The sequence below is a fragment of the Schistocerca cancellata genome, chromosome 7, assembly GCF_023864275.1.
Source record: "Schistocerca cancellata isolate TAMUIC-IGC-003103 chromosome 7, iqSchCanc2.1, whole genome shotgun sequence".
Taxonomy (NCBI): Eukaryota; Metazoa; Arthropoda; class Insecta; order Orthoptera; family Acrididae; genus Schistocerca; species Schistocerca cancellata.
This window is the reverse complement of record NC_064632.1, coordinates 606,426,434-606,452,311: the sequence shown is the minus strand read 5'-3', so window position 1 is coordinate 606,452,311 and position 25,878 is coordinate 606,426,434. Positions and strand designations below refer to the sequence as shown.

The 25,878-nt window shown below is 40.1% G+C and overlaps 1 protein-coding gene across 1 annotated transcript in view; it reads left to right on the top strand.

Moving 5' to 3' along the window:
• The window catches only part of LOC126092193 (phenoloxidase-activating factor 2), a 249,816-nt gene extending 226,973 nt beyond the window's left edge, over positions 1-22,843 (top strand). Inside the window, exon 7 of the mRNA XM_049907676.1 lies at positions 22,041-22,843. Within this exon, the coding sequence (XP_049763633.1) occupies positions 22,041-22,238 (198 nt within the window). The 3' untranslated portion in view covers positions 22,239-22,843. The remainder of the gene's footprint in view (positions 1-22,040) is intronic.
• Positions 22,844-25,878: the final 3,035 nt, after the last annotated feature.

Genomic DNA, 25,878 nt, shown 5'->3' with positions numbered 1-25,878 from the left:
GGGCAGTGAACAAATAACTTTAAATTAAACCTCCCGATTGTCTTTTAATCTGTCGAGCTAAAAAGTGGGTAATTTCCTAGAAGATATGAAGCACACACAAAATGAGATGTTATTAAGGCACACAAAAACCTGTGGTGAAAACTGCTAGTTTCCTAAAACATTTTGAGGGTAATTGTAGTTGTCAGCAAACTCAAAAACAGAGTTAATTTACAGATAATGCAGAGAATATATGGATCTGCTACTTTTTAAGAGAAGACTAGTTGTAACACTATATGTTAGTTTTGCTACAAATTGGTAGATTATACAAAGAACAATGGAAGCTCCTGTAAATTTTCAAAAATGCAAGTCCACTTGCGTTGATATACAATAAAGTTCAGGGGTGATGCATTCTTTGGTAGAACTGGGAACCACAAATTCTGATTTGCTATGAAATAAATTAAGTATCCAATTTTGTTACATATTATCTTGACTAATGAAGATTCTTAAAAAGAAAGCTGAGGTTGATTACAAAATGTTCTCAACAAATAGTCCAGTTGTCTCTTACAAGGGAATGGCCTGACTGTCGAAATCGTGCATAATGTCATTTAAAATCCTTATGCTAAATTTCAGTTGTCGAAACACACTGAAAATTACCTAAAACTGAAGCAAACGTATTTCCTGTCTTGGCACTTCAGATTAAGAAATGACACTAGCTGCTGTTAGGGTGAATGAGGTATGCATGATGGTGAAGTGAACCAGAGTTTCATTTCTTGCAATTATTTATTTTAATTTCTAATATTTATATAGTGCAGACATGTGGCTAGAATCACTTAAACACTTGCAGATGATGAATCAAGCAATATCATGGGAACTGGAGATGGTTATAATCATACTGAATCATAACAGGAGGGAGACTATTTATTCCAATTGACAAAAATATTGTCTATTGAGGTAAAAACTGAGTCTAACTGCAAAGGTATCTGGGCATAAGTAACTGACCTTGACAACTTAGTAATTGGATGTTTTTACTAGCCACCCAATTTTGCGGCAACATTCAAAGAAAGTGCATGCTCAGTAGCATGGAAATACGCTGAGCATGCAATGTTAATTGGACGGATGCCACTTTAACCTACAAGGTATAGCCTGAAACAGCTCGGTTTCATTGAAAAGTTATATGGAGCACTTTCTACAATACCCGTCTTGAGCCACTAGTTCGACAACCCACATGCAGTGGGAATAATTCTAAACTCTATAGCTACATAAAGGCCTGGTCTTGACAGTGTCAGTATTGAGGTGAGGGTTGGAGAACACAATGGCATTGTTGCCATGATGCTTACTAAAGTTAATAAATCCATCAAGAAGACTAGGAAAGTTTTCATGGTAGAGAAGGGAGATCATTTAGTTTCAGTATGATGGATGTAGAGGGATTATGCACAGAGTTCAAAGTGACTGTAAATAGCATTCTGAAGAAGTATGTGTCAAATAACTGAATAAAAGATAGATGGAAGAGAATCACAATGGTTTAATAACAGAAAGTCAGAAAATACTGAGAAAATAGAGGTTGTTGCACTTTGAGTCAATAAAAGAAAACAATACAGAAATGCTGACAGGCCAAATCTAGTAGAAACTTGAGTATGCGTAAAATAATTAATGTGTAAAGCGCACAGCCATTACTTCTTTCTCATATATATGTGTATAGAGGAAAAACAAATAGCTTATTTGAAGTTTCTATGGAAAAAAACATCAGAGAATTGGGAAACATACAAAATAAAAAGAGATATTGTGAAACAAATCGTGTGCATGGCATGACAAGATTCCTGGGACTTGTTCATAAGTGTCTTAGAACATGACATACACAGTAGACAGTAATTGGCATAAAAGGTCATGAAAGTGCTGAACAAGGAAGAAAAAGACACTGCCTCACTGAACATTGTAACCAATGCACAATGTGAAGTACACAGAAGGCCAAAGATGACACTGGAGAAAGTATGTATAATGAAACAGTAGATCAGTTACCATGGTGGAACTAAAAGAGGCTTTGAAAGGCATGAACAACAGAAAAGCTACTGGAACAGATGGAATAAATGCAGAACTAATTAAATATGGAGGGTTACCAGTAGATAAGACCTTTACAATTAATTAATAAATAAATGTTGGATGAACCGCAAGATCCCATACCCAAGTAATACATCAGAAGTAATCTCCCTTTTCAAGAAAGGGAAACTTAATGACTGTAGAAACTATAATGGTGCCAGTCTTGTAAATACTGGCTACAAACTGTACTCAAAGATAACCACAACCACATGAAGAATATCACAGAAGCTATTATTCCTGAAGAACAAAGTAGAATTAGATCAGGTTGTTCATGCATAGACAATGCATTTTTAATTACAAACATTATAGAAAAACACAGAGAATTTAATATGAAAACTGATCAGCCTTTATTGACCTAGAAGACTTTGGACCATGTGAGCCGTGATAGCCTATGGAAGATTATTTCTGAATGTTGATATCCTTGCCACCTAATAGATGAGGTTTCTTTACAAAACTAAATGCATTGTAATAAATACAAGTAGGAATTTATTAGAAGAAATAATTATTAACCAGGGAATTAGACAAGTGTGTAGACTATCATCTAGCCTTTTTAATATTTTTACAAATGTCTGCTTGTGCCTGTATATGTGCGGATGGATGTGTGTGTGTGTGTGTGTGTGTGTGTGTGTGTGTGTGTGTGTGTGTGTGTGCGTGTGCGTGTGCGCACATGCTCGCGAGTGTATACCTGTCCTTTTTTCCCCCTAAGGTAAGTCTTTCTGCTCCCGGAATTGGAATGACTCCTTACCCTCTCCCTTAAAACCCACATCCTTTCATCTTTCCCTCTCCTTCCCTCTTTCCTGACGAAGCAACCGTTGGTTGCGAAAGCTTGAATTTTGTGTGTATGTTTGTGTTTGTTTGTGTGTCTATCGACCTGCCAGCACTTTCGTTTGGTAAGTCACATCATCTTTGTTTTTAGATATATTTTTCCCACGTGGAATGTTTCCCTCTATTATATTCTTTTTAATATTTACATTGACTTCATCCTTTGCAAATGGAAATGTGTAAAGTAAACAAAGGAATTAAGATAATGAATGAGGAATGCCTCCAAAGAGCAATATACCAGCTGAACAAAATTCACAAGAAGTACAACTTCAAAATTTGTAGTAATAAAATTAAAAAATGACATTCCAAGAAAAATATCTAGTCAGATCAAAATTGTTGTGGATAATGCAGTTTTTTAGATAAAGTGTCTCAAATCTCTTATTTAGGCTGGAATTTTTGACTCTGATAATTAAATTAAAATACACTAATTCCAAGCTCTCTGTTAAAAAAAAAAAACTATGAAAGAAAAATTCAAAAATATTATGAAGACTGGAGATGATACCTCATGAGAATGCCTGAACTAAAAGCTGAAAGGAAAAAGAGATACTGGTATACCACAAAAAAGATGGGGATGACTTTGTTTGTGAGTTCAGAATGGGCAACAGCTTAATCCTTTAAAGGAAGTGGTGGTGGTGGTGGTGGTGGTGGTGGTGGTGGCAATACTATTTCTTTCTGAGTTACATGCAACCAAATTATAATGTCTAATTCCAGATGAACAACTGCAATTATAACTATTCTCCCCAGATTAGCTGCATGAGTCGTCATATTTCATACCAGACAACACCTACATCTAGTCATGTATCCAAATAATAGTAACCATAACACTAAGCATGAATCATTGTAAGTGGATTTCTATTGCAATTGCCATCCAGTGCAGCACTGTACACTTACAGTGGGAAGAAATAATTATAAATACTAAGTGAAATGTACATACCTCTCCTTGCCATCTTGTAGATGATTTGTATTAACCTCTGGCTCTATGGTCAAGAGTAGAGGTTTCATTATTGCTCTGACTGAAACACTGTTTACCAGTTGGATTCTTGATATTTATTGTTATCCAGAGTACTTCTTTGAAAACAGTATAGTGAAATACACAAGAGAAAAAACATTTATATGAAGCTCAGCTTCAAAAAGAGAGGGACTGAATGACATAACATCTAAAACAACTGAACTGCTAATAATTTGAATAATGACTGAAGTACTGAACACCAACTGAGTCTGAATAACAACAGAACTGCAGATGAACACTTTTTGCCTGTTTATGGACTGTCTGTGCATGCCAGAAAGTGCTAAAAAATATACTTTTAAACTACAATAATTTTCTAATTTAATCATAATTTTCACAAAAATATACATTTTTGAATACGCTATATTACTGTCACAAAAGAATATTATTTATATTAATTTCAAATTTTGATTTGGAAGATCTAGAATCTGCAATTTTGCTTATTTAATATTTTTTCAATAAAAAGATTTTAAAGTAAACTTAATATTATTTCATTATTAAATTATCAGATGTTTCCATTACGTGACAGTTAATTGAAATAACTTCTGTCTATGTAAAAATATTATGTATTAACAAGTTTGTTGGCGCCATAACTTTTTGTTACATTTCTTTAAATAACATGTATCCATTGAAATTAAATTCATTTTCTCATACATGTAACAGATCCTTATATCTGGAATGATAAACCTTAATTCAAATTAACTTAATTAAAAATTCTTAAAATTTATCAGTCGGTCATTATGAATACAATGAATGATACGATAGTAAGGTGTAGTGTTAAACAAATAGTTATCTCCAAGTTTTTCTTTCTAACTACCTTTCTCTATTTCCAAAGAAATGATGAGATGTTGAGTCTTTATTGGTATATCGGTATAGACATTTTGCTCATGAGAATAGCCCAAGAGAAACGTATCTGTTTATTACAACCGATATTGTCTGCTTATTACAACTGATATTGAATGAAATGATGAGTTTCATGTGGCAAATGTATCACCTTTTACACATATAAGTTTCCATTGTAAAGTATACTTGAGACAAGTAATCAACTACTTTGTTAATGAAATTTTCATTAATGACGTTTTACTACTCCCACATACAGTTCAAACTTACACCATCATATGTTAGCGAAAGATTCTGCCAGAATCCTAGAAAATTCTGCTCCTGCATAATGAGCTATCGTGAACAGAATTACCTCCTCCATGTTAGCAAGGATGGATTCTGAAAACATTGATCATGTGAAACCCAACTCATACATTTCTCGCATGACAAACTGAAAGCTTGATAGCCTTAGCTGTTACCTTCCCATCTGCCCATAGGTTCCTCTGTTTGGAGTTTGGGAGATGTGACCTGAGGTGTGAAAAATCACCTAAGGTGGGGAGGGGAGGGTGGGGAGGGGGGGTGAGCAGTCAGAATGAGCATATTCAAAGTACTGAAAGGGTTTCCTGATGCAAGAAGATGCATGTTCTGTGAGTGCTATCAGAGACACTGGCAATCATCTTCATTTCAGTCTATGTGTAGTAAGTGTAAATGGAATGAGGCTAAAAGTTCAATGACTCTCCTCGTGGTGTCATGTACTGAAGTTGGTCAGTCTTTCACTACAGTTAATCCATTTGTCGTTCAGAAATATATTGTCGCAATTGCAGGCCCTGCGAAGTTCTGTTCTCGCTCACGTAACAGCACTCCGCTTCCGGAGACCGATTGGGATTTTCAAACTCGACAACTGCTTACAGTTTTGCTCCTCCCCAGATATCCCGTGCATATCGAGGCCAATCGTACAGTGAATTCTTCATATGGCGGTATTTACACTCGGCTGCTCGACGGTCTGACCGAGGGGGGAATCCGACATTCAGAGTGTCGCTGCGGTCCGTCAGGTAATGAAAAAGATTGATGCAATGTTAGTGCCTACATGCCCTCTTTTTCTCACATTTGACTGTGTAGTGCTTCCACCGGTGATAGAGGCAGGCCACGAAGTCATCAGGATTCTGAATCTGGCATGTTGCTGCCAGTGTCACACTTTTGTGTCCTGTCAAAACACGGCCAGAAGTGTTACTTGTGGTAGAAATGGTCATAAGGGTGATTGCGTGCCTTCTTCTCCCTGGTTTATCAGTTGTCCTGTGAGTGTCCCGTGAATCTCAATGAGAGTGCTGTCCGGGAGCTGTGGGTGAAGGAAAAGGTGCCTTACCCTGTCTCTTGCAAGTTGTTAGCTACTTAAAAGCCCTGCATTTTATTATCATACAGTACTTGTAGCACCATTCTTGCTACACCTTGCTCCACAAAGAACATGGCCTTGCAAAGTTCTGACTTGCCCCCAGTGCCCTGTGTATCTGAATGAGCAGGCCATCTAGGAGATCCAGGTGAAGGACAAAATACGTTACCCTGCCACTTGCAAATTGTTCACCAGTTAAAAGCCCTGCTGTTTACCATCTAGCACTTATAGTACTGTTCTTGCTAACCTCACTCCACGTAGGACACAGTCATGCAGACTTGCAGTCTCCAATTCGGTACTGCAGTTGTGAAATCGGCCAGTATCACGGTAGCATCCCCGTCTTCTTACCTTACAGATGTACTACGAGTCACCAAATCCTACCCTCCCAGTAGCAAAATCGCCAGCTACACAACCGGCAGGCCAGAAAGAACAAAAGGAACACTCCTGCAAAGAATTTTTATGTCCCTCCAGCCGACAAATGTCTGAATCTTCATCTGCAGATTGTAAAGGCTCTAATAAATCAAACAAAAGCAAACGGTCTTTCCTCCCCCAACTCGGAGAACCTCTTCGACAGTGTTGCCACGTGATACCTTCACCCAGCTGACCTCTGTTTTGCTGGTGCACACCACCCACCGTTTTTCTACAGTGGAGTTCACAGGCTGACCCTTGGAGAATGCCAACATCTCTGTAGATTTCACGGTAAAGGATCCTCCGGCCTCTCTGCCACGTAACAGTAAGTCTTCAAAGGCTGGCACTTGGCAGCTGGCAAGCTTGTTGCCCTTAATTTGTTTCCTCCTCCCCATTTACCATTACAACTCATCTCCAATGAAATGTTCGTAGCAGTAGATCCGACAAGGAGGAATTGTGGCTGCTCTCGGAATTGCAGTTTCTAGTTTTTTTCTGCCTCCAAGGAACGAAGAGGCATCCTTGCAACCACTTTGACCTCTCTCGTTTCCTTCCAGTACGCTCTGACCTTCCCCCCGAGGATGACATTCCGTCTCGTGGTGGAGTCGTGCTGCTCGTTTGGGATGAACACCCAGCTAAGAGACGTTGCAGTTCACATTTTCCTTCATTGTTTCTCATTTTCTCTTTGTAATGTCTACATCTCTTCATCATTCGCTGTCACCAGAGCAGATTTACTACAGCTTATGGGTCAGCCCTCTCAACCCTTTTTGCTGCTCAGTGACTTTAATGCCTACCATCCCCTTTGGGGTCTTCGAAACTATGTCAGAGAGGTTCCCTCTCGGCTGATTTTCTCAGCCAGCTCAGCCTCATCTGTCTTAACACTGGCGCACCCGTGTTCTTTTCAGACTTTGTGCACACCTGTTCCCATTTGGACATCTCGTTCTGCCCTGCCCTGGTTGCCCAACATCTTGAATGATGTGTTCTCTCTGACACCTTCTGGAGCAACCATTTCCCGTGTGCTATCTGTTTGCTGACTCCTGCCCCATCTGTGTGTAAACCCAATTGGCAGCTTTCTGAGGCTGGCTGGTGACCTTTGATGGACAACATTTCCCCACTTGTGATAACCAGGTAGAGTACCTTACTAATGTTATCCTTACCACCTTACAATGTTCCATATCTTACACTTCTTCTGTGCCGCACCATGTTTCGCTCCCCTTTGGGCCGAGGCAAGCTGCGATGAGGTCATCCTGTGATGGCAAACTGTATTCCTTAAACCGATGCACGTGCAGTGTCGTCACATTCTTCGGAACAACGAACGAGCTTGCTGGGTTTCCATTACTAGTTCTTTTAATAGTTTCTGTCCCTCTTTTGTTGTGGGGCAACCTTCTTTGGCTCTCTGGGACCGAGGTTCATTTCCCCACTATCACCCTGCCTTCCTTCCTCAGAAATGAGTGGAGGCGGCTCGGGTGATATCCTTCTCCTCTCAGAATTGTGCTACGATGCCGCCTTTACTGGAGGGAACTCGACCGTGCCCTCATCTCGTTCCGATCTTCTGCCCCAGGGCTGGATGAAGTTCATATTCAGATGTTTCAGCACCTCTCTTACAGGTAAGCACTTTCACCTTTGTACATACTGTTGTGTCAGCTAGTGTGGGAGTCAGCACGGACACAAACAAGGAAGGAGAGAAGTTGGAATCGCCAGTGGCAGGAATCCAGAATGATCTGTATATATCACATGCTGATTAATACAACACTTTAATTTTACAAAGAAGAGAACCATAACTTGATTCCTATGCTTCCTGCATCACCTACATACAAGAACTCTCTCTCTATTACTACTCACAGAACGCAGGCCAATAAACATCTTCCTATTGCTCAGCACTGGTGCTCTCAAAGTCTGTGACCAAACTGGACTGACCAGCAATTGGTGGCTGGTTAAATCAGCATTGCCAGGGGGTGCTGAACTCTCTCTTCCTGGAGGAGTGGCACTGCTCACCCTTTCCATCGGTGCGTGGGTCGGTGCCTTCTGGATGCTGTTACGCAGCACTGCACTAGTCGGTGTGCAGTCGATGATGTAGGTCTGCACACTCCCCCTCCCCCAAATGCCACACCATTGTTGTGTGGAAGAATCATGACAATGGGGGGTGAGGAGGGGGGGGGGGCAGAAATTAGGGTGACGTGACGAGCCAGGAGCCGCAACTGGGACTGACGTCGAGTCCCTGGCTGTGCCTCGACATCCTTCCAGTGCTTGGAGGGGAATGTCGGTCGGAAAAACCCCGAAAGTTGACCTGCAATGGTGGCGAAGGTAACGGTTCCGTCTCTTATCAGTTCCGCAGGCAGTCCGGAGGAGTCACCTGGGGGCAACTGCACTGGCTGTGCCATCCACAAGATCCTAGTAGGACGTGAATCTGGGGACAGAAAATCTGCAGAAGAATCTCACAACTGATAAGCACAAATCTGGTTCTGATGGTGGCACAGTAATCCGGCAGGACCTTGAATTAAGTAAATGCAAGTGCCCACATTTTAAAGAATAAGAATTGTATCTCTCTCGCTGTGCCCGGTGCGACCAGAAACTCTGAAAAATTTAGAATCGTTAGGCACAAAGCGTGGGAGGTGCCCCGTACTATGGTGGCTGCACCAACTGCAGCAGCATGCTGTGGCACCAGGTATGTAGATGATGCGTTGGCGACAGACTGTCACGGAGCTGGGAGTGGATACATTATGAGGAAGAGCAGCAGTGCTTACTCCAATGTGTGGGAGCCACACGGTTTATTCATCTGTCGTTTGGCAGTACGCACAAATCACTCAGAGCTGCTCCGTTCGACTGTACAAAACTGTAAAACTTCTGACTAAATAGATAATGGTGAAACTTCATCGTGCCGTAGATAATAGTGAGCGTTTCCTTCTCGATTCAGGAATAGTTACATTGAGTCTCGGTCAGTAACTTCGAAGTAAAAGCAATTCGCCTGTCCTGTGAACCAAATCTGTGTGAGGGCACAGCTCTGATTCCGTGCAAAGAAGCGGCCACTGTCAAAATGACAGACCTAGGGGAATTGACGTGAACAAGGTGTCTGTCACTCAACAAGGTGTTTTTTAATTTCCAGAATGGATACTGAAACTCTTCGGTCCAAACACAAGGCGCATTCTTCTGATGCAAATGATGCAATGAAGCCGCGATGTGGATTATGTGGGGTATAAACTGGATATAATATATCAATTTCCTGAGAACTGACTGCAATTCTGTCACATTCTCTGGGGCAAGGAGGTCCCCTACGGCCAACAAATGTGACTGAAGGGGATGAACAACTTGGCTATTAAGAACATGGGCGAAGTATTGAATTTCAGACTGAAAGAAGGCACATTTGTCCAGGAGACACTTCAAACCTACAGCTTAAAGTACATGAAAAAGTGTTTGAAGGTTACCATTTTGTTCCTCTGGTGCATGTTGTAACACCATAATATCGTCCAAGTAATTTGAATTGAATTGAACTTTTGCAGTAAGCTTTCCTAAGTAGTGTTGGAATATGGCAGGTGCAGAAGCACTACCAAAGCGTAAGGTCAAAAATTTGAACAACCCTAAATGAGTGTTGATCCCAAACCCATTCTGAGACTCCTCAGCTAGCGGAATTTTCAAATACGCATTACATAAGTCAAGTTTTGAAAAATAGTGGCCTGCACCTAGCCTATCCATTAATTCCTCAGGGTGAGGCAACGGATTAGTATCAGTTATTGTCTGTGGATTCTCAGTAGAATTAAAGTCAACACAAAGACAAAGTCTTCGAGAAGGCTTTGGCAAGATGACTAATGAAGAAGCCGGTTGAGTGACACCATCTTTTGGGTTGAAAGCAGAAACAGAAAGTACATTGTTCTGATTGTGAAGACCAATGAATCAAATAATCTAACCCAAAAATATTTTCACAGTCTTGTGAATGCAAAACTGTAAATTTCACTGTTCTGGTGTGAGACTTGAATGTGCAGGCAAACTACATATATCAAGCACTGGAGTGTCACGACTGTTATACGCAACAAGTTGTGTACAAGATTTTGTCAACTGTGGCAAGCCCAACTGTTCTTAAATGGCACTATTAAGCAATGTAACGGAAGCACCAGTGTCTAGCTGAAGTTGCATAGAACATCTGGAAATGACTAAATTCAAAAATATTTTGCCTGACTGTCATTGTACAGCACTCGGGCAGAGTGAAGAAGGCACAACCTTAATCTTGACATTACTAGTAACAGTAACTGGTTTAGGAAAAACCTAACATTCACTGAAGAAGAAGGTGCTCCACACTTACGAGAATGAATGTGGTTAGAGTTCTTTTTCTGTTCCGAGCACTCACTGTGCGTGACCTGGTTTCCCACAAGCAAAGCAAGTTGTGTTCCACAAAGAGCAATTTTGTCTTGTTATGTGTGGAAAAGCAGCAGGGACACAATTTCATTGTAGATACAAATGTTGACAATTGTTTACTTTGTTCACAGTGTGGTGGCCTGTTTGCATGCATTAGTCTGTTGCAGAGCCATACCTGTTTGTCACTTTGTGTTACACTACAGACAGGAGCTATCTCAAAGTTTTCCACAGCACTATCACACAAGTGCAGACGTTTGATAATTTGTAACTCTTGGTTCAAAGTAGGATCAGGATGGTTGAGAATTTGTTCACAAAATCTGCTGTCTGGTACATTGTACATAACTGTGTAATGAATCATTGTGTCACTATAGTACCGTTCACAGCTACACTGAAAACAACGCTGTTGTGTCAAACTGTGAAGTTCAGTGGCCCAGTGACGGTATGTCTGTTCTGGCTTCTTTCACAGTTGAAAGAACTTGTAATGAATTGCAGCAACCTGTACCTGTCTTTACTTATTGGTGTTCTAAGGTTATGATATGAATGCTTATGACCTCAGTTGTTTTTGCATCCTAAAGAAAAAAATGAGATTTAAAATGGATAAGGATGTTGGGGGCTTAACTTGAAATGATTGTTTGGAATCACGAAACTTCATCACAAGTTTCCCAAATAGTTGGAAGAAAGCACAGATCATGCTTGTTTACAAAAAGGGTAGTAGAAGAGGTCCACAAAACTACTGCCAAATATCCCTGACATCTATTTGTTGTAGAAACTTCAAAAATATTCTGAGCTCAAACATAAGAACACATCTCGAACAGAATGACCTCCTCCATGCTAACTGGCATGGATTCTGGAAACATCGATAATGTGAAACCCAAATCACACTTTTTTCGCGTGACATACTGAAAGGTTTGGGTCAATGCAGTCAGGTAGATGTAGTATTTCTTGATTTATGAAATGCATTCAACTCAAGAACCATATCTATGTTTATTGTCAAAAGTAAGATCATATGGGGTATCGTGAAATTTGTGACTTGACAGATTGGTTGTGGGGATGCTGCATTTATCTTAGATGAAAGTTATTGTTGGATATAGAAGAAACTACGGGTGTGCCCCACGGAAGTGTGTAGGGATGCTTGCTGTTCACATTGTACGCACATCGAAAAAGTTTTGCATCACATCGGTTCTGAGGGTTCTGGCACCTGTACAGAAAACTGGAATAGAGATAAACATAAACATCATTTCTGCCCTTTTTATTGCTCATGAGAACCACACATTGCATGTTGTACCACCATACAGCGAGATCTTCATAAGTGGTGGTACCTGTAATACCCAGTAGCATGTCCTCTTGCATTAATGCACATCTGCATTCATCGTGGCATACTATCCACAAGTCGATCAAGGCATTGTTGGTCCAGATTGTCCCACTCCTCAGTGGCGGTTCAGCGTATATCCCCCAGAGTGGTCGGTCAGTCATGTTGTCCATAAACAGCCATTTTCAATCTATCCCAGGCACGTTCGATAGGGTTCATGTCCAGAGAACATGCTGGCCACTCTAGTCGAGCAATGCCGTTATCCTGAAGGAAGTCATTCACAAGATGTCCACAATGGGGGCCCAAATTGTCATCCATGAAGACGTATTGCCTCGCCAATATGCTGCTGATACGGTTGCACTATCGGTCGGAGGATGACATTCACATATCGTACAGCCATTATGGCACCTTCCATAACCACCAGAGGCATATGTTGGCCCTACATAATGCCACTGCAAAACAGCAGGGAACCTCCATCTTGCTGCACTCGCTGGACAGTGTGTCTAAGGCGTTCAGCCTGGCCGGGTTGCCTCCAAACATGTCTCCGACGATTGTCTGCTTGAAGGCATACGGGACGCACGTCGATGAAGAGAATGTGATGCCAATCCTGAGCGATCCATTCGACATGTTGTTAGGCCCATCTGTACTGAGCTGCATGGTATCGTGGTTGCAAAGATGGACCTCACCATGGCTGTTGGGAGTAAAGTTGCGCATCATGCAACCTTATTGTGCACAGTTTGAGTCCTGTGGCCCGAGCATTATTCAACATGGTGGTATTGCTGTTAGGATTCCTCTGAGTCATAATCCTTAGGTAGCGGTCATCCACTGCAGTAGTAGCCCTTGGGTGGCCTGAGCGGGGCATGTCATTGACAGTTCCTGTCTCTCTGTATCTCCTCCATGTCTGAACAACATCAATTTGGTTCGCTCCAAGATGCCTGGAAACTTCCCTTGTTGAGAGCCCTTCCTGGCACAAAGTAACAATGCGGACATGATCATACCACAGTATTGACCGTATAGGCATGGTTGAACTACAGACAGCACGAGCCATGTACCTCCTTCCTGGTGGAATGACTGGAAGTGATCGGCTGTCGGACCCCCTCCATCTAATAGGTGCTGTTCGTGCACGATTGTTTACATCTTTGGGTGGGTTTAGTGACATTTCTGAACAGTTAAAGGGACTGTGTCTGTGATACAATATCCACAGCCAACATCTGTCTTCAGGAGTTCTGAGAACCGAGGTGATGCAAGACTTTTTGGTGTGTGTATTAATGACCTTGCAGGCAATATTAATAACAAAATCAGGCTTTCTGCAGATGGCACAGTTATCTACAGTGACATACTGTTTGAAAGGAGCTACAGAAGTATTCAGTCTGAGCTTGATAAGATTTCAAAGTTGAGCACAGATTGGCAGCTTGCTTTGAATGTTCAGAAATGGAAAATTGTGCACTTTTCAAAATGAAAAAACTTAGTAATCCTGTGTATCAATAAGACACTGTAGGAATAGGCCAACTCCTACAAATACCTGGGTATAACATGTTGAAGGAATGTGAAATGGAACTATTACTAAGGCTCAGTTGTGGGTAAAGCAGGTGGTAGACTTCAGTTCATTGGTAGAATGCTGGGGAAATACAATCTGTCTATAAATGAGATTGTTTATAAATCACTCATGTGACCCATTCTAGAATATTACCCAAGTGTGTGCGACTCATATGAAATAGTACTAACAGGAGATATTGAATGTATACAGAGGAAAGCAGCAGGAATGGTCAAAGGTTTGATTGACAAGTGGGAGAGTGTTGCAGAGATGCTGAAGAAACTAAACTGGTTGACTCTTGAAGACAGCCTACTTACAGCATTTCAAGAGCCATCTTTAAACGATTATTCTAGGGATACACAACCTACAGCTTACATAGGGATCATAATTATGGCACACACAGAACCATTTAAACAGTCATTCTTCTCGCACTCAGTGATTGAAACCACAATAGCTGGTATAGTGGGATGTATCCTGTGCCGTGCATGTTGCAGTGGTTTGTGGGATGTAGGTGTAGATGTAGAACAGTGAAGAATACCCAGAACATGGCTGATGTCAGTGTAACGTCATACACATACACATTATTGGTGGTTATGCAGATGATTAGACTTGCAATTCTGTGTGACAGGTAGGACATCCAACAGATTCCGCAAGTGTTTTTTCGTATTAAGAGTTGTTACCAGGCCTAGTAGTGTATCTATGAGCATGAACAGTATCAGATGTTGAGTGATCACTGTGAAGGACATGGAAGTGCTGTATACTTATCAGCACTTGACAGAGTTGTAAAGGGACCTCTTTGCGGGTCTACATTTGATCACCTGCTCAAAATGTGTGGAATATCTAAATTTGTGAGCCAGTGTTGGGCCTCATGGGAAGGTGAGGCAAGGCATACTCATTGTCAGGGTTCCATCTGACCATAGCAAGGGATGATTCCCATATTGCGCACTGAGTACATCTTAACCCCTTCACATCTGTGCCTGCTATATGAGACCAAGTAATGGACATCTTGCAACCTTCTGTGTGGCCCTGCACTATTGGCCAGTGACAAACAGCAGCCAATATGAGGGAACTGCTGTCCCATATGTAGGCTACCATTAACAGCATAACACACACAGCTCGTCTCTGGAATTCCGCCATGACCAGGAAGCGTGGATTGCTGGCAAACGGTCTTGCAGTGTGTTCAGTGGTGATTTGTGGTTCTGTGCTACCCGAGCTGAACATCGTGAAGAGTGAAGAGCATGTGGTGACCTGTGGAGATGTCCCACTCTTCTGTTGTGTGTGTGTGTGTGGGGGGGGGGGGGGGGGGGGGCTAGCTTACAATGATAAAGACAACTGCCAGATATTAGCAAATTACTTTACAGCTCTTCTGAATTGTGAACCTCCAGTCTCCACATTTCCCTTTACTGACTACGTTGAAGTACACCCAAATTCATCACCACCCATGCAAGAGGAAATTGAGCTAATTATTCACTTTCTTAAAAACAACAAGGCACCAGGGGAAGATTCTACAACTTCTGAGCTTTGAAAGTATGAAGGGATAAAGCAGTAGATAAACTAACAGAAATTATCAGCCAGATTTGGGAAACTGAAAGACTCCCACATGGCTGGAATTCCACTCTAATTCTTCCTCTTCATAAGAAAGGTGACAGAACAGATGTAAATAACTATTGTGGTATCTCTCTCATATCAACAACCTATAAGATTCTGTCAAAAGCTGTGCAAACTAGGACAGAGGACAGAAAACAGCTAGACCCACAGCTGGGAGAGTATCAAGGTGGTTTCAGGAAGGGGCGACCGTGTGTTGAACACATAATGAACCTCAATTCAGAATTCTAGAACAACTTGGCCTAGACAAGAAGACCAAAGCAATAATCCAACAAACACTAACCAACACGACCTCAAAAGTGATATTTAGAGGAGAAACATTAGTAGCTTTTGAAATAAAGACTAGACTGAGGCAAGGAAATGGGCTCTCAGCTCTGCTCTTCAACTGTGCCCTCGAGAAGGTGATCCGTGAGTGGTGCAAAGAAATGGAAAACCAAGGAATTAAAAATGGTGTCAGGAAGGGTTACAAGAAATAAAATCTTGAACTCAACTGTCTTGCTTTTGCAGATGATCTTGCAATTTTTTTCAGATTCCATGGAAACAGCTGAGAGACAGATTAATGAGCTTAACATACAAGCACAGAAGACTGGCCTCCAAATTTCATTTGATAAAACCGAGTTTATAATGAACGTAAATTCACCACCAAGGGAGCTTGTAGTGGGTCAAGACAAAATTGAGTGAGTTGAAAAGTTTAAATATCTCAGAGAATGGGTAACAGCCACTTTATCAGAGAAAGAAGCCTTCATATCAGGCATGAACAAAATGGAAATGGCATTATATTTAACCAAAAACATCTACAACAGAAGATCGGTATTATTAAATGCAAAGTTAAGGCATTGCTGCAGTGTTATCCATCCGGACATCTTGTACGCTTCTGAATGCCTAGTAATGAACAAAAAAGGCCTAATTGAAAAACTGGAGGCCAAGGAAAGGAACATTTTGAGAAAGATCTTAGGTCCCATCAAGGAGAATGGGGAATATAGAAGACGTCATAATCATGAACTGTATAGAGAAGATAATCGATACCATCTGGAAAAGGAGGATTATGTTTTATGGTCATATGACCCAAATGAGTCCTGGAACAATCACCAATCATAAGATCACCTACTTTCAGGAGAAGGAAACAAAATGGGTCTGGTTCACAGAGGTGGAGAAAAGCCTTAAAGTAGTGGGGATCACCCATGATGACATATTGGAGCATGTCCCACTCAAGGAGAAACTTATGGCATGGCAGGGTTTCCAAGAAAAGCCAGGACCAAAAACAGGAAAGGCTTTGACCTAGGAGAGGAAGCAGCAACACCGAGAATGAATGTGAGAGCACTGGGCAAACATCAGAACACGTAAAGCAAAGCAGTTGAAATAATGTGGTCCAAAGATGGCCTATACAAAATAAATGAATGAATTCATAAATAATAATAATAATTACACAGAAATTAATGACACATACAGCACAGAACAAAATTATAAATGAAGAACAAAAAGGCTGCTGCAAAGGAGCACGAGGATGTAAAGAGCAACTGATAATAGATACAGAGGTGACATACCAAGCTAAAACTAAACAAAGGTCGCTGCACTATGCATGCATTGATTACCATAAAGCTTTTGATAGTGTACCCCACTCATGGTTGCTACAGATATTGGAAATATACAAAGTAGATCCTAAATTGATACAGTTCCTAAACATAGTAATGAAAAATTGGAAAACCACACTTAATATCCAAACAAATTCAAATAATATCACATCACAGCCAATACAGATTAAGCATGGAATATACCAAGGAGACTCATTAAGTCCTTTCTGGTTCTGTCTTGCTCTGAACCCACTATCCAACATGCTAAATAATACAAATTATGGATATAATATTACTGGAACATATCCACACAAAATCACACATTTGCTATACATGGACGATCTAAAACTATTGGCAGCAACAAATCAACAACTCAACCAATTACTAAAGATAACAGAAGTATTCAGCAATGATATAAATATGGCTTTTATGACAGACAAATGTAAGAAAAATAGCATAGTCAAGGGGAAATACACTAAACAAGAAGATTACATATTGGATAACCACAGCGACTGCATAGAAGCGATGGAAAAAACAGATGCCTATAAATATCTAGGACACAGACTAAAAATAGGAATAGATAATACAAACATTAAAGAAGAACTAAAAGAAAAATATAGACAAAGACTAACAAAAATACTGAAAACAGAATTGATAGCAAGAAACAAGACAAAAGCTATAAATCCTTATGCTATACCAATATTGACCTACTCATTTGGAGTAGTGAAATGGAGTAACACAGACCTAGAAGCACTCAATACACTTACATGATCACAATGCCACAAATATAGAATACATCACATACATTCAGCAACAGAAAGATTCACATTAAGCAGAAAGGAAGGAGGAAGGGGATTTATCGACATAAAAAACCTACATTATGGACAGGTAGACAATTTAAGGAAATTCTTTCTAGAACGAGCAGAAACTAGCAAAATACACAAAGCTATCACTCATATAAATACATCGGCTACACCATTGCAATTTCATAACCAGTTCTACAACCCTTTAGATCACATAACATCAACAGATACGAAGAAAGTAAATTGGAAAAAGAAAACACTACATAGCAAGCACCCGTATCATCTAATACAGCCACACATCGATCAAGACGCATCCAACACATGGCTAAGAAAAGGCAATATATACAGTGAGATGGAAGGATTCATGATTGCTATACAGGATCAAACAATAAACACCAGATATTACAGGAAGCATATTATTAAAGATCCCAAAACCACAACAGATAAATGCAGACTTTGCAAACAACAAATAGAAACAGTAGATCACATCACAAGCGGATGTACAATACTAGCAAACACAGAATACCCCAGAAGGCATGATAATGTAGCAAAAATAATACATCAACAACTTGTCATACAATATAAACTAATAAAACAACACATTCCCACATACAAGTATGCACCACAAAATGTACTGGAGAATGATGAATACAAATTATACTGGAACAGAACCATTATAACAGATAAAACAACACCACATAACAAACCTGACATCATACTCACCAATAAAAAGATGAAATTAACACAACTAATCGAAATATCCATACCCAATACAACAAATATACAGAATAAAACAGGAGAAAAAATTGAAAAATACATGCAACTGGCTGAGGAAGTCAAGGACATGTGGCATCAGGATAAAGTTGACATTATACCGATTATACTATCAACTACAGGAGTCATACCACACAATATCCACCAGTACATCAACGCAATACAGCTACATCCAAATGTATATATACAACTACAGAAATCTGTAATTATTGATACGTGTTCAATTACCCGAAAGTTCCTAAATGCAATGTAACATATTCCATACAGTTAAAAGGAAGTCACACTTGATAGAGGTCCGCGTCACTTTCCATTTTTAACCAGACCTTAGGTCTGAGAAAGGTAAGAAGATAATAATAATGATGCCATGTGGCTAGGGCCTCCCTTCGGGTAGACCAGTTGCCTGGTGCAAGTCTTTTTAGTTGACGCCACTTCGTCGACTTGCCTGTCGATGGCAATGATATGATGATGAAGATAATACAACACCCAGTTCTTGAGCAGAGAAAATCTCTGACCCAGCCAGTAATCAAACCCTGGCCCTTTTGCATGGCATTCTGTCATGGTGACTATTCAGCTATCGAGGCGGACAATGAAGATGCAGTGAAATGAGATGATATAATTGTAAACCAGTGAGATGTGGTAAATCTACAGTCTAATGAATATATTGTGTCAATTGAATATTTTTACTAGATTGGGTCACAAACCAGAATTCCTACTTCTCAAGGGCAGTCATCTCAAACAGTATAATACGAGGGTGAGTCAAATGAAAACCTTAAATTAGTAATAACAAATAGAAATTTCGCGCCGTTATCCTGTAAGTTGGTAAGCGTGCTACAAACAGCGTGCAGAATGGCCTGTAGGTGGCAGCGTAGTGCAGATGCACACATACCGTCACAGTATGAGTATAAAGATGGCCGCCCCACTTGCGACTTGCACCAAGGAAGAACAGCGTTCTGTTATTCGGTTTTTGTGTAGTGAAGGTGTGAAACCTATTGAAATTCATCGATGAATGAAGGTTCAGTATGGTGATGCATGTTTGCCACAGCAGCAAGTCTACAAATGGAGTAGGAAGTTCGCAAGTGGTGTGACTTCAGTGGAAGATGCTCCTCGTGCAGGTCAGGCACAACAAGTTGTGACTCCACAGAACATTGCAGCAGTTGAAGCCATAGTGAAGGAAAACTGCCAAGTGACACTTGCATTGCAGCACGTTTACAGATTAGTCACGGGTAAGCACACCACATTGTGCACGATGTGCTCCAGTTTCACAACATGTCTGCAAGACGGGTGCCACGGCAGCCGACTCCTGAAATGAGAGGACGACGTGTCAAAGCTTGTGAAGAACTTCTTTGGCACTTTGAATGAGAAGGAGATTGCTTCCTTGCAAGAATCTTTATTGGGGACGAAACCTGGGTTCACTTCCACCAACCGGAAATGAAGAGTGTGAGCAAGGAACGGCACCATTCCTCATCACCAAAACCAAAGAAGTTTCGAACAGAACCATCAGCAGGGAAGGTTGTGCTGACACTCTTTTGGGATGAAAAAGATGTCATTTTGGAGCATTACATGCCTAGAGGGACCAATATCACATGTGCATCATACACAGATCTCCTAAAAATTCATCTGCGGCCTAAAATTAAATCGAGGCTGTCAGCAGGTGTCCTTTTGCAACATGACAATGCAAGGCCCCACACTGCCCGTACAACAGTTGCAACAATCACAGACCTGCATTTTGAGTGTCTTCCTCACCCACCATACTCACCAGACCTTGCTCCAAGTCATTTCCATATGTTTAGACCACTCAAAGACGCAATGGGAGGAAAGAAGTTCCGTTCTGATGAAGAGGTACGCCACGCGGTGCACGAGTGGTTGTGCGGACTACAGAAAGAATTTTTTTCTAAAGGAATTTATGCACTTTGTAAGTGCTGAAGGACTTGCATTAAGCGTGGGGGAGATTATGTTGAAAAGTGATACAGCTTTGTATCACTTCATATCTTGGCACCTTCCCATGCCTCCTACAAATTTAAATTGTCACAGATGTTTCCACATATCATTTCCATATACTATAGCCAGAGGATAAGCATTTCCAGGTTAAACGTTTCTTACTGGCTCTCACTGATGTAATTGTAGGTCACTGGACCTTAACTGATTTCAGCTCGTTGATCCATACACTTCATTTCAGTGCATTTAATTTTTCGTATACATGGGGTCTCTCCTATGAGCATTTTCTCTAGTATTTTGGCAGATATTAGCAGATCTTTTTTTGCAATGTGTAGCTGGAGTCAGGCCAAACAAATACTGCTCATCACATCTTTCATCTGATGCCCAGAGTCAATGGAAAGTGTCAGTTTGTTTCCCATTACGACCACAATGATTTTTAAAGTGGTGTTTTACATCCCCTTTCAGTAGAGTGGTCCCATATTAATCTAGTGCTTTAGTTATATTTGTCACATCCATAAGTATTAAAAGATACAGTAAAACACACAGTATAGCCAGCACTCCGACAGTGACTCGGCAGCACTGCTACACGGTAGCAGTTGGTGCAATCGGAGGCTATGCTGTCGCTACCGGAGTACTAGTTATTTGTCGTGCTTTGCTGTCTCTTTTAATACTTGTCGATAAAACATATATTGCACTAGTTTAATTTGGGATCACTCTATCGAGTGGACACACGACATTCCACCTTTAAAGTTCGTTTTGTTGCTAAAGAGAAACAAACTGATGCTTTCTGTTGACAATAGGCATCAGATAAAACATGTGATGAGCAGTATTTGTTTGTACTGACTCCAGATACACACTGCAAAAATAAAATTGTAAATATTTGCCAAAACATGAGAGGAAATGCATCTGACAACTCTTAGGAGGGACACTTGGTATATCTCTTGTGGGTGGGTAAACTATAATCCTCCACTGACCACAGCGGTTCTAGTCTCACATAATATGCAGGAGACCATTTTCAGTAGTGTCTGCAAATCATAAAAGGAAACATCAGTGATACAAAAAATTGATTTAACTCTGGATGTATTCACCGATAGCCTCACAGTTAAAAATGAATGATAAGCAGGAAATGTCCAGATTTGAGTCCTGACTTGGCACCAGTTTTCAGTTGTCACTGTGTATTCATTACTCAAATATCTCCCTTCATCTAGTTGAGCATTTAGGATTTGCGTTTCTCATTTTTTCCTGCCTACCGTCCTTACCTGTTGTACTTTATTATCGACGCAAATTACATTTTTTTAAAAATATGTCTATCATTTAATTTGTTTGTACCATGTTTCCATGCAATTCACACTTGTAGAATTGCCATTTGTTTCACATTTAGTGGATCCTCTCCACCCTTACTACCTAAAGTACATGAGTACCCGTCATAATTCTTCCACTTGTTTTGCAGTATGTAGTTTATTTTATGTCTTGCATATCTTAGTAGCTTTTTCTCCTCATCATCTGGTGATTCAACTTAAGTCCTAAATAAAGATGTTAACTCTGAAGCATTAAAGATTGTTGAAAATGAATAAAGTTGTAGATTTCTGACCATTCTTCCTGTAAGTTTTATTACATTAAGAGTTAAAAACGGCATGTCCATTTTTTCAGGGTGATGGAGGCAGTCCTCTTGTTTGTCCGCGACCTAATGACCCGGCCACATATGAGCAGGCTGGAATTGTGGCTTGGGGTATAGGGTGTGGTGAGGATGGTACACCTGGAATTTATGCAAATGTCGCTGGATTAAGAAACTGGATTGATGAACAGATGGTTTACAATGGTCTTGATGTTAATGCATATGTACCTTGAAATTAAATAATATTTTGCTGTGTAATGAACCTTACTTTATATTTATTCATTATTATTGGCAATGCGTATATCAGTTTATCTCTTTATCTAAATTATTAAGAACAGGTACAAAATACAAAGTAAAAAAGTGTATGAAAGTCATTATGTTTTAGGACTGTTACGCACATCAGAAATCACTTTAAGTGTACTAGGTGTTATCATTTTTTATTTTTAGGGTAATGTGATTGTATGTAACCTTTTTTTAATGAAGATATTTGATTGATACCCAGTGGGAAAAATTGTTAGGAAGCCTATATCTCAGTGTTTCCAGTTGTAAATATCTAGCAAAATATTTTTACAGTGTCTGTACGTTGACTTTTATCTTATTTTATAATATTGTTTTTTTCTGAAAATTAGACAAATGATTAAACTACAGCAATGAATAAATGTTGATGTTCACCTGAGATTAGAAGAGCAGTTTAGATAACCTGTTATTTATATGAGGGTTGTGAGTTGGTTCACATCTCTGCTCACTAATAAATTGATGAAGCTGTTAGTGAATATCTGATGTAATTGCTCTAAATTTGTGATGGTAGCAGTTCAATTAAAGATGAAGACCAATGGAACTCTGAAATGTAATTACATATTGTGACCTGGCTCTATGCCATATAATTAAAGTTCTCATACTTCTTTTCCAAATGACTGCAGACTCAGGTTGTTCAATAAGCAAAAAATAGACACAGAAAGTTTTGTAACAAAGTTACACGAGTGGTGGATTAGTGCCATGTCGATATGTTGCACCTCTCCCACAAAAGGTTGAAAAATGAAAATGATAAGACGTTTATAGTTAGCATAAATATATGAACTGATATGGCAAGAAAGTATTTGAATACATTTTGACTGAAATTTAGTTTAATATATTATGAACCATACAGAGCTACAGAAGAGATGAAAGTGAGAAGGCAAAAGAGAAAAGCAAACAGCAAACAGCTAGGCATCTTCTTGCTGCCCTAAAAAAATGAATTCCACACCTTTGTTTATTCATACAAATATTAACACATTGACTCTTTGGTCACAAAAACTGTATACAAAAAATAATTTTTTAGAAAGGGATATTGCAGTGTCCTCTCAATGACCATAACACAATTTGTTGCTTTATTGGGAGTACTGATTCAGCTCACAGAAAGCAAAAATTAATAGTTACATTTTTACATGTTTGACAAGAACAATCCAGAATGAGATTTTCACTCTGCAGCGGAGTGTGCGCTGATATGAAACTTCCTGACAGATTAAAACTGTGTGCCCGACTGAGACTCGAACTCGGGACCTTTGCCTTTCGCGGGCAAGTGCTCTACCATCTGAGCTACCGAAGCATGACTCACGCCCGGTACTCACAGCCCTACTTCTGCCAGTATCTCGTCTCCTACCTTCCAAACATTACAGAAGCTCTCCTGCGAACCTTGCAGAACTAACACTCCTGAAAGAAAGGATATAGCGGAGACACGGCTTAGCCACAGCCTGGGGGATGTTTCCAGAATGAGATTTTCACTCTGCAGCGGAGTGTGCGCTGATATGAAACTTCCTGACAGATTAAAACTGTGTGCCCGACCGAGACTCGAACTCGGGACCTTTGCCTTTCGTGGGCAAGTGCTCTACCATCTGAGCTACCGAAGCACGACTCACGCCCGGTACTCACAGCCCTACTTCTGCCAGTATCTCGTAAAGTCTGCAGAGTGAAAATCTCATTCTGGAAACATCCTTGAGTCGCCCCCATTGGCGCCAGTTTACCGGCGTCTACGCGGGTATGGTAAACAGTTCATTCCCCTACTGGGTCACCTGTATCATACGTCTGTACGCGAGATTTCCACACTCCTAAACATCCCTAGGCCCACTGTTTCCGATGTGATAGTGAATTAGAAACATCCCCCAGGCTGTGGCTAAGCCGTGTCTCCGCTATATCCTTTCTTTCAGGAGTGTTAGTTCTGCAAGGTTCGCAGGAGAGCTTCTGTAAAGTTTGGAAGGTAGGAGACGAGATACTGGCAGAAGTAGGTATTGTTTTAGAATAATGGTCAGAAACAAAGGAATGCAAGAGAGAAAAACTGTACTTCACATATATAAGGGCCAGTAGTATTTTCAAATTACTGATATCGCGTGTTTGTATCTTAATATTTCTCCGCAAAATACAATGGAAAGAAATGAATGAAATATATTACTAGCAAAGAATACATCACGTTACATGCATGCCAGTTGTATCTCGAAACTCTTTCGAACTGTACTGCTTAAGTGCAGTACGGGATACAAGTTCAGCGTACGTCAATTTCTTAGTTTCAACTAGCACTGCTGTCCTGTTGTTCACTTGAACTATGTATCCCCTGTTTCACTAAACCGTAAATGAAACACTGGATACAAATTAAAAGCAAATTCGAAGTGTGTTGCTTAAGTATAGTACGGAATACGAGTTTGCCATAAGTCGATTTCTTTGTTTTCACTAACATTACTGTCCTGTTCTTCACTTGAACGATGTATTCTCTGCTTCAGTAAACCCTAAGTTGAACACGGGGTACAAATTGTAGATGTGTTGTTTATTTCGCATCCGCTATTACTAACAGTCTTTTCTTACGTACATATCAGTACTACTGATGACAGGAGGACCAACGTATGTAATATATGTATACCAGACTTCCGTTGACCTCTATATATTTACACTGGTAACGAAAATTTGGAAATAGACATAAGTTTCATTTGCAACCTGTACCTCAATTGAACTATACAGAGATGAGAAGACGACACATGCACAATTTGAACCCCGTATTTCACTAAGGGGTAGAGTTTTTTTCTTGCCTTGGACGCTAATAGTATCCCATTCGTTACTTGAGCTATATAGCTATACGCAACATTTGTATCTTGCTCGCCAATTGACATATATAGTGTCAGTGTAAAGGCGAAGTGAAGGACAGGATACAAATTTTAGTTGTGTCAGGGGTTTCGCCTGTAATATAGCAAGTACACATTCGAAAATGTCGTACTGATACTAGTGCTGGGAAACGAAAGAAGATAGACAGCTGAGAAATTTGTATTATGTACTTCACAACACAAAAATACACATAATGGTGGAATAAAACAGTGAAATATGTCAAAATAGCGAAATACAGTGAAAGAAGCAAATGGAAAAGTGAACTTACCACACGGAAATATCGAGGAATAACCAAAGCTTGCCTAGACAGACAGTAACGAAAATTACATACCCACAAACAGACAAATCTATTCCTATAAACGAAAATAAGACACTAAAAATTGTTCTACAATAACAAATTAATACTCCAAATTACCTCAATATCATTACGAATAATTATTTTAATGTACAATGATAGTGCTTATCTGGAACACAGAACTGTTTTATTATCTATGCCTTGAAATGAAGACATTACTATCTATGACTAATGTATGACGTCATTGGTCAAAGCCAACGGGTTGTATCCCCTGCTTCACTAGACCCGTTTTTCTGATAGACAGAGCAGATAATCAGTTATTAGCATCTCACTTAGACAGTGAATTGGCATCACTTAGCTCCAGTCAGATGGATGTAGAGGAATTATGGGCAAAGTTTAAGCAGATTGTAAATCATGGTCTGGACAGTTATGTGCCTAGCAAATGCATAAAG